The sequence below is a fragment of the Pteropus alecto genome, unplaced genomic scaffold (assembly GCF_000325575.1).
Source record: "Pteropus alecto unplaced genomic scaffold, ASM32557v1 scaffold94, whole genome shotgun sequence".
NCBI classification, from domain to species: domain Eukaryota; kingdom Metazoa; phylum Chordata; class Mammalia; order Chiroptera; family Pteropodidae; genus Pteropus; species Pteropus alecto.
Genome location: NW_006437736.1, coordinates 6,110,927 through 6,120,248, shown reverse-complemented (window position 1 = coordinate 6,120,248; position 9,322 = coordinate 6,110,927). Strand labels below are relative to the sequence as shown.

The 9,322-nt window shown below is 41.2% G+C and overlaps 1 protein-coding gene across 1 annotated transcript in view; it reads left to right on the top strand.

Moving 5' to 3' along the window:
- Nucleotides 1-9,322, top strand: part of STAB2 (stabilin 2) — a 129,589-nt gene that overhangs the window by 34,788 nt on the left and 85,479 nt on the right. Inside the window, exons 11-17 of the mRNA XM_006914703.2 lie at nt 1,327-1,409; nt 2,682-2,831; nt 4,145-4,288; nt 4,832-4,888; nt 5,040-5,165; nt 8,668-8,721; nt 9,024-9,104. Coding sequence (XP_006914765.1) covers nt 1,327-1,409; nt 2,682-2,831; nt 4,145-4,288; nt 4,832-4,888; nt 5,040-5,165; nt 8,668-8,721; nt 9,024-9,104 — 695 coding nt within the window. The remainder of the gene's footprint in view (nt 1-1,326; nt 1,410-2,681; nt 2,832-4,144; nt 4,289-4,831; nt 4,889-5,039; nt 5,166-8,667; nt 8,722-9,023; nt 9,105-9,322) is intronic.

The window sequence follows — 9,322 nt, the reverse complement described above, 5'->3', positions numbered from 1 at the left end:
CCCTGAGCGCTCCATATGTGAAACAAGGTCGGCAGCTAATGCTTGGAATAGAGAGTGACTAAGCCCCTGAGACAGTGTCTGTGTTCCTCAGCGGAGGTGCTGTTTGAATTTGAGGAGTAGTCTTGTTGTGTGCAACCATCTCGCACATTACTGGATGTTTAACACCGTTGGTCCCCAACCACTAATTGTCTGTAGTGACACATTCTCCACCAGCCCTCCCAGGAAGGGTGACGGCCTAAAACATCTTCCTAAAGGTCATTATCCCACACTCCCTTAGAAATGACGTATTATAGCTGATAGCAGGATTAGATAAGACTTTCAGTAAAACATGAGTTTGGTCAATCTACAGAAAATAAAACACAGACTCAACCAGTCAGCAGAAGCCTTAAGATATCAGTAGAATTTACCAGTCACCAAAAAAAAAATGATTTCCCAGAAAAAGCACAGATAAAGAGGTAAATGTCCTCCATGGGTCATTGCTGGACTCTCAGCAGAAATCTTAACGGACATCCTGCATAAATGCCCTCCTCTTTCTGGAGGCAAGCATTACCGACATGCCTTGGGGCTTGGGGGCAACCTCACAGCCCTCCTCTAAGAACTCTGAGAATATCATCAAATGAGAGCCACTGGAGTCACAGCTTATCCTTTGCAGACCTGACCCTCGAGCTTTTCCCAGGACTAAGTCTAGTCGACCTCTCACTTGCCCCGTTTATGAGGTGCTGGTACACATCGCCTCCTGTGTGAGAGCACAGAGCTCATTCTTCTGGGCCAGGTTCCCCAAGGGCATGGAAGCAGGACCAACCTCATAACTTGTAGGACGGCGTGCAAAATGAAAAGTCAAAGCCCTTTGATAAAAAATAATTAAGCATTTTAAGATGACAACAGCAGGGCATTAAACCAAGCTCGGAGCTCTTCTGAGCTGGCTCTGGGTGGAACAAGGGCTGCGTCCTTGTTCACTGACATGGTGACAGCTCAGAGTCAGGCACCTACTGGGTGGGGCCATCTGAGGATTTTGTCACATGACCCTCACAGAATCTCTCACTCTTGGGGATCCATGAGGCCCAAACTGTTTCTCCGATGTCCACTGAGTCAGTGCCCACTGATGGCTCTGTCGTTATGAGGAACCCTTTGGGGGGGCGCCATGACATCATGGTGCCTTACGTTCTTAGACCACTTCCTAGTTTACAAAGGACCTGCACATGCCAATTAGAACAGTGAAGCTCTTGAGTCAAGGGCCTCAGTGGACCACAAGGGCAATGCCTGACTTTATTGCCTGATTTTATTCCTCATTCGTGTTTTCCTTCTTTGTGTATTTCAACTCCTAAGACAAAGCCTATGCCTGGCCGCTAAGTAATCTGGGACCGTTCACGGTGCTGTTGCCGACAGACAAAGGCCTGAAAGGACTCAATGTAAGTATTTAAAATAAACCTACGCAGAGGGGCTAATCATTGGGTAAATTTTTTTTAGTGAAATATAACATCCTGGCAGAACGTGCGCAAATTGTAAGTACACAACTCGGTGAACTGTCAACAAAGTGAACGTATTGTGCATCCAGCGAGACCATGACCAGCTCCCTTCTAGACCCCCTGGTGCCTCCTTCCAATCAGTACCCCCTCAGGGTTTACCATGCGGAGTTCTTAACATACAGGGATGTGAAAGGTAAGATCTGCATCATGCAAAACTGCTCTCTTCCTACAGGAAGAAATAAACCTCGCACATTAGCTAGGTCATTTGTTTCTTTAAAACGATCATAAATGGCAACAGTGTTGGGGGAAACTAGAAGAAAACTGTGGTCTTCAGGGTGACCAGCTATTGTCTGAGATAATGTCGTCAGTGGGAATGAAACTAGAGTGCCTAGTGGATGTGCAGCATCATGATGGTACCGATGAAATAGATTTGGTTTAATGCGGGTAATGGACATATTGATTTGTATCAAATTGGTTTATCTTAATCGGATACGTTTTTGTGGTAACAATTTTTGCTCCACTGAATAAAAACCCAGGAAGTTCCAGACTCTCTCACCCTGACATGCCACCGCCATTAATCTGTCTGAGATGAATCTATCATTAATACTCAGAGGTGCCCACACTTGTCTGCTCTCGGGGAGGAGAGCCAGTATATTTTGAATGCCTCTGAGCTCAACCCATTGTATGTGGTCTCTTGTTTAATATGCAAATTAAATTTTCACAAAGTCAATAAAAATTAGCTGTTGGTGGATTGTTGACGATAGACTGACAAAATGTAGATTGGGTTGGATGGATTTTGAAATCTTCATTTTACCGTTCAAAAGCTCCATTGGTCCATTCTACCTGTTCTCTTCATTTCTGTCTGTGTCCTGAGCTCGAGATGATTCCTTGGTACCTGCCATCCTCCTGCTCCTCCTGACCCCAGTGCCCTGCTGTCTCTACTATGTCAGTTTTCACGCTAAGCACCGCACCGACCCCTCACCCCCGTGGTTGGGGAGTATACTCTGCATCACTCCCCAGATTTCTGCTCCCTTTAAGGCCTGGCCCGGGGCAGCTGCGCTCATAGAAAGTCATCTGTGTCTGAAAGAGCCCAAACCCCAGTGAGGGTGCCCCGGCTTTGACGTGCGTGATGCTGAACAAGTCAATGCATGAAGTAGAAACGTCGTTTTCTCCTTTAAACGATGGTGACTGAAGGAAATGGCTCTCTTTTCCTAGGTAAAAGAGCTTTTGATGGATAACGAGGCTACTCAGTACTTCGTGAAACTCCACATAATTGCCGGGCAGATGAACACTGAGCAAATGAATAACACAGACACATTCTATACCCTGTCTGGAAGGTCAGGGGAAATCTTCAACGATGATAAGGTAAGGGTTTCTCCAATGTCCACTGACTCAGTGCCCACAGTTGGCTCTGACTTTGTGTTTAGGTTGTGAAAGTTTACAAAGAACTTTCCCTTATTCCTTGTTTGTCAAAGTAGTCCCCTGCATAGGAAGAAGTGAAGGGCAGCACCAGAAAGGGTCAGGTAGGAGGCAGGGTGCATGCTTGCGGAAAGCGGGTGATAAAGTGTTTGATTTTGCTCTGGTCTGAATTAGTTTTAAGGCAACCATTATTCAACTGCCAGCAGGAAGGAAAAATTTTGCAGTAAGCCTGTTTCCTGGAAGTATCAGCACAAAGCCAGATCAGCATTCCTCTTACAAAAGGAAATGGATTATGTTTGCTTTAGATTGTTGGAGTTTATCCATCCTCTCCAGCATAACATTCCATCTCTCCTAATGCCATTAGTTCTGTTTTGTTTTTTAAGTAAAAACATCCTCCTCCCCTTTTAGAAATAGCTCTTTTTGTGACTTTACTGAGCAGGGGCACATGTGATTAATTGACAGAATGTGTGTGGGGAGGGGGGTTGGCCTATACGGTGACATTTCACGAAACATCAATAGTTGGTAGATTATTGAGTTCTTACTCGATGCAAGGTACTAGTATAAAACTTTATTTATGTTATATGAGATTCACAACAACCCTATAAAGGATGTTTTGCCAGAGCCAGGGTTCAAATGCAGTTCTGTCTGACTCCTAAACCTGAGCCCTTAACCAGTAAGTTGTACTGTGTGTGTGAGAAAGGATGGATGGATGGATGGATGGATGGATGGATGGATGGATGGATGGATGGATGGATGGATGAAGATTTGGCTTTCTCACAAAGACATGCATGCATGTATTCATTCGTCCATTTATTCAACAAATATTCACTAAGCCTGTAACTTATAGCAGCCACACGGGAGGAAGAGGAATTCGCTTCAGTTATTCATTCAACAAATATTTTTTACCGTGTGCCTTCCTTGTACACGACACTAAAATAAATGACAAATTTATATTAATTTGAATAGTTTTGCCCTTTTGGAGCTTACAGTCTATTGGGGGAGACCTATAATGCCTTATTCACATTTAGCATGGGGTAGTCATCAGTAATTTCAAACACTGTCTTAATTGACCTTAATGAAAACCATGTGGAGTCAACCAAGCAGATACCATCATCCTGATTTATGTTAAGTGACTTATCCAAGATCACACAGCCAATAAATGGCAGAACCCGAGGACTCAGGAGTCCTGACTTCTAGCCCAGAGCTCACTCCTTCGAGAGCATCACATTAATTTTATTTTATTTTTCCTTGATTTTTAGGACAATCAACTAACGCTTAAACTCTACGGAAGCAAAAAGAATGTAAAAATCATACAGGGGAACATAATTGCTTCCAATGGGCTCCTGCATATCCTCGACAGAGCCATGGACAAGATGGCGCCCACATTTGAGAGCAACTCTGAGGTGAGCTATTTCAGGTAAAAGTGATGTCAGCCAAACTCCAGCTTCCTTTGTTTCCTGGAGAGTCGCATCCAAGAAGAAAATGCATGCCAGTTGTATGTACTTGTCCTTCATTTGTACTAGGACCTCAACCATGGGGAAGATGGGATAATTTGTTTTCAACAGAATTCTGGATAGCTCTGCAGAGAGAAAGGTGTGCAGTAGGTGTGGCAAAGATCTTGATTCTGTGACCTCCTTTATGTCCACCTCTGACAATTCAGTCCAATGACCAGTGAAAATTTATCCTCATGCTTTATGGAGGTGGGCAGTCTCACTTCAACAAAATTTATTCCCTCTGACCTATTTGATGATGGCTAAAGGCTATTTCAGAATGTGCAGATCTGAATTACTATTTCAATAATAACAGAAAATATTTGTAAAATGTCTATCAGGTTTTTTCATATCTATGCACACTTACACAAAAACTCTGTCATCAGTATTTTAATGTTAAGATGTCTATTTCCTAAACTACCTTTTTTTATTTTTAAACAAAATATCTTTTTTTAGCAAACCATAATGACAATGCTACAGCCAAGATACAGCAAGTTCAGGTCTTTGTTAGAGGTATGTATTTTTCATGAATTTCTGGAGAACGTTTTATGCCCAATCCTTTGTAAAATTAGCAAGGGTGTTGATTATAAATATTTTATGAGGAATTACTCAAATATATATCTGAGATAGATTGCGGATATAAAATTTTATTTCTCACATTCAGAAAACCAATGTGGGACATGCCTTAGATAAGGATGGAGTTGGTGGACCATACACCATTTTTGTTCCAAGTAATGAAGCACTGAATAACATGAAGGACGGCACTCTCGATTACCTTCTTTCTCCAGAGGTATTGCATCTTACTTACTCTGATGACATCATGTCAGCATCACTGCCTTGGTCTATTCCGTACAGGCTTTTTCTAAACTAGAGATGGCAAATAAGTAGCATATGTATCACCACCTATCCGCCTACAATGAAGGCAGACGTCATTAATCAATCACAGTACTCTGGAACTAACCCTGATATTCTAGTTGTTTAAATCTCCTCCGTAGAATTCCAAGTAGCTGTGACCAGTCTATCAGACTAGGCATAGGAAATAAAATCAGTTTGTAACTCCAGACCTAAGTGGTCGGTTTGATTGGTCATGGCTCTTCTAATATTTCTCAGGAGCACAATCAATATTTTAAGTTCTCCACAACACTAAAACCCTTTAGAAAATGAAGTCTAAACTAGGCCATTCTGGGCCTGGTCTAGGCTAAATTTAAAAGGACTAAATGTCATTTTTAGATGATCCTGCCTTTCTTTTCCACTGCTCTCATTTCTCACCACAATAACCCTCTCCTTAGATACCATAAATCTTCAGTTCACTCACATTCTCCTTTGAAAGGAGATTTTTTTTTACTCCTTCACCCTAGGTGTAAATGGTTGAAACCATTTAAAGTGTTTTCTCTCCCAGAAATAACGGCCTTAAAGTAAAGAGAAGGATAGCTAATTATGGAATTTTCTTTTCCTCTGAATCCTTCATTTATATACGTTATATTAAATAAATTAGAATCATATTGGTCAACAAAATTATATATGTTTCAAGTTTCCAATTTTAGAATACGTCATCTGTATATTGCATTGTCTGTTTACCACCCAAAGTCAAGGCTCCTTCCATCACCATATATTTGACACATTTTACCCTCTTTTACCTCCTCCCACCCCCCCTTTTTCCCTGGTAACCACCATACTATTGTCTGTGTCTATGAGTTTTTGTTTGTTTGTATTGTTTGCTCATTTGTTGCTGTCAGTTTTATATCCCACACGTGAGTGAAATAATACAGTTCTCAACTTTTTCCATCTATTTCACTTGACATGATTTTCTCATGATCCATCCATGTTGTCACAAATGGCAGTATTTCATCTCTTCTTATGGCTGAGTAATATTCCATTGTACATATATACCACATCTTCTTTATCCAATAATCTGTCGAAGGACACTTTGGCTGTTTCCCTGTCTTGGCCACTGTGAATAATGCGGCAATGAACATAAGGGTACATTTATCTTTATGAATAAATGTTTTCAAATTTGGGGGGTAGATACCCAGAAGAGAGATTGCTGGGTCATATAGTAGTTTAATTCTTAATTTTTTGAGGAACCTCTGTACTGTTTTCCATAGTGGCTCTACCAAGGAGGTATCTCATTATGGTTTTGATTTGCGTTTCCTTACTTACTAGTGAAGTTAAACATTTTTTCATATGTCTGTTGGCCATTTGTATGTCTTGGGAGAAATGTCAGTTCAGGTCCTCTGCCCATTTTTTAATTGGATTGTTTGTTTTTTTGTTGTTGAGTTTTATGAGTTCTTTGTATATTTTGGATATTAACTCTTTATTGGAGGTGTTGTTTGCAAATATCTTCTCCCATTCAATCAGTTGTCCTTTTGTTTGTTGATGGTTTCTTTTGCTGTGCAGAAGCTTTTTTGTTTGATATAAACCTGTTCATTTATTTTTGCTTTTCGTACCCTTGTGTTTGAGGTCAAATTCATAAAGTCCTCTCTAAGATCAAGGTCCATAAGTTTGGTACTTATGTTTTCTTCTATGTATTTTATTGTTTCAGGTCTTATTTTTGATCTTTTATCCTTTTCGAATTAATTTTGGTATATGGTGACAGAGAACAGTCTAGTTTCATTTGTTTGCATGTGGCTTTCCAGTAAAAGCACCATTTAATGAAGAGGCTTTCTTCCTCTACTGTATGTTTTTGACTCCTTTAGCAAAAATTATTTGCCAATATATATGTGGGCTTATTGGCACAAACATTTGTGCAGGGCCTGCCATGTACCCCATACTGTGCCGTCTGGGGACACAGTGATTACTAAGCCAGAAAGACATGGTCCCTGCCTTTCAGGAGTTTGCAGTCCAGGTCGGTCTGACATTTCCCAGAGGTCCCCACTTTTTCTCACCCTTTCTGCCACTGAGCACTCAAGCTTATGATAGCATTGCCTCTACCTGCAATTCCCACTTCTGGGTACTATAAAGTAGCTATAAGGGGAAGTTAAGATCCAGAGGCTAAGTAACTTGCTCAAAGTCACATAGTTACAGTATCAGTACTATGGAAAGCATCACTTCTCAGTCTGGATAACTAACTGGTGGTCAACATCAACGTTCTTTTTGGTAACCATACCCTGCATGTAATGCTATTGACTTATAGATATGGTGGCCATTCACTTTATCATTTACACCAGGACACTTTTGAGAGTGAATAGAATTACCAGAACAATAGGAATAAACCAGGGTTGTATCAGACAAACCAGAATATATGGTCGCCCTGCTCACAGGTAATTCCCCTCACATGTGGACCAAGGCCAAATGCAGAGCAGAGTCTGGGTGAATGGAACTCAGGTTCATCAGGGTTTTCTTTCATCCTGGGACCTCACACTGTTAGAACACGTCCCTAGAATGGTCAACCTCTTGAGAGTTACTGTGATCTTGATTTGTGATCCGTCACCTTATGAAGCCATTGTAACTATGGCTGTGCCACTTAAGAAGCAGAATTCAAAGGCTGTGAAGCTTGTAACTCCCAGGTCTGACTCAGCTTGGAGACTGCAGCATACTGCAACAGACCAACACTACTGCCACCTCCTTCTTCCCCCAAAGAGAGTGGTCCCCGTGCTCAATCTGTACTCTTTCTCCAGGGCACCCTTACAGGGACCACTCATACTGTTTTTAGTCACAAGACCCTCTTTTTCTGCACTGCTGCTTCTGTTTTCTGAATCATGAGAAATCTTTGCAAAGGGCTTTAAAGGAGAGATGACCACATACCATGGGAGCTCAGAAGGGAAACTGTCCTGACCAGATAACCCTAACGAGGATCGTATATTCCCAAATAACCAGTATGTCATCTGACAAGCAGATGTTTATTTATGGCAAGAGTGAAACAGAATCGAAAACTAAGGTTGTCTTTTAAAAAATTGGAATGTAGCATTAGACATTCAGAGAGGTAATGGAGCAGAGTGATTTCTGAGAGCTTGGGCTAATTCTCAGGTTTATATCCTGAGTTAGCTTTGTGACCTTGGACATGTCTTTAAAAGTCAGTACTATCACATACAGAGTGAGTCAATGGTAGTCCCTGCTGCACAGGGCTGTCGGAAGGATCGAAATGTGCACATATGGTTTCAGAACAGCTCCTGCCAGAGCAGGAATTTGATGAGAGTTAGTTATTTGGAGGATGGAATTTTTCTCACCCTGGACTTCCAAAAAAAGAGATTATGGGTTATTTATTTGTCTTGAGTACGTATCTAAAGTCATTTAAGGAGAGGAAGTGTTATATTTTCTTCATTGACTAACAAAGTATTTTAATTCCTTTGCAGGGATCTTGGAAGCTTCTAGAACTCATCAGATACCACATTGTCCCATTTACCCAGGTTGGTCCCCATTTCCTGCCCTATTTTCCCCCTTGCTTTCAAGATATATGACCTTGTCTTAAACTGAAATATTTTGGTACTAGAAAATATGTGACAATTACTCCTTTTCTGTAGTTCTGAGCATACCTTAGCAATGAATAATGAGCCTGCTATCAAAGAAATCTTCAAAGCCACAAAAATTCATGACATCAAAGCTCCCATTATTTATTTCAGGAACTTGCAGACTGTTTTTATCCAGGGAGGATTTTCTGAAAGCAAGGTGTCGTGTGTTGCTCTAAATGTCTCTGTATTTCTTACTGCAGCTTGAAGTGGCCTCCCTCATTTCGACCCCTCACATTAGGAGCATGGCCAACCAGATCATCCAGTTTAAAACAACCGAAAATGTAGGTACAAGTTCTACCACTGGTATCATTACTCGCGTGCATTTTTGCTCTTCTTATGATATTTCTTCGGCTTTTCCCACCTCTACACTAACGCACAGGCTTAAACTCTTTACAATTATTTCATTCATTTGTTGCTTCTTTCAGGAAATATCTGCTGAGCCATTATATGTGTGAGAGTCTGAGCTAGAAGCCAAGGATAAAGCGGTGAAAAGACAGGC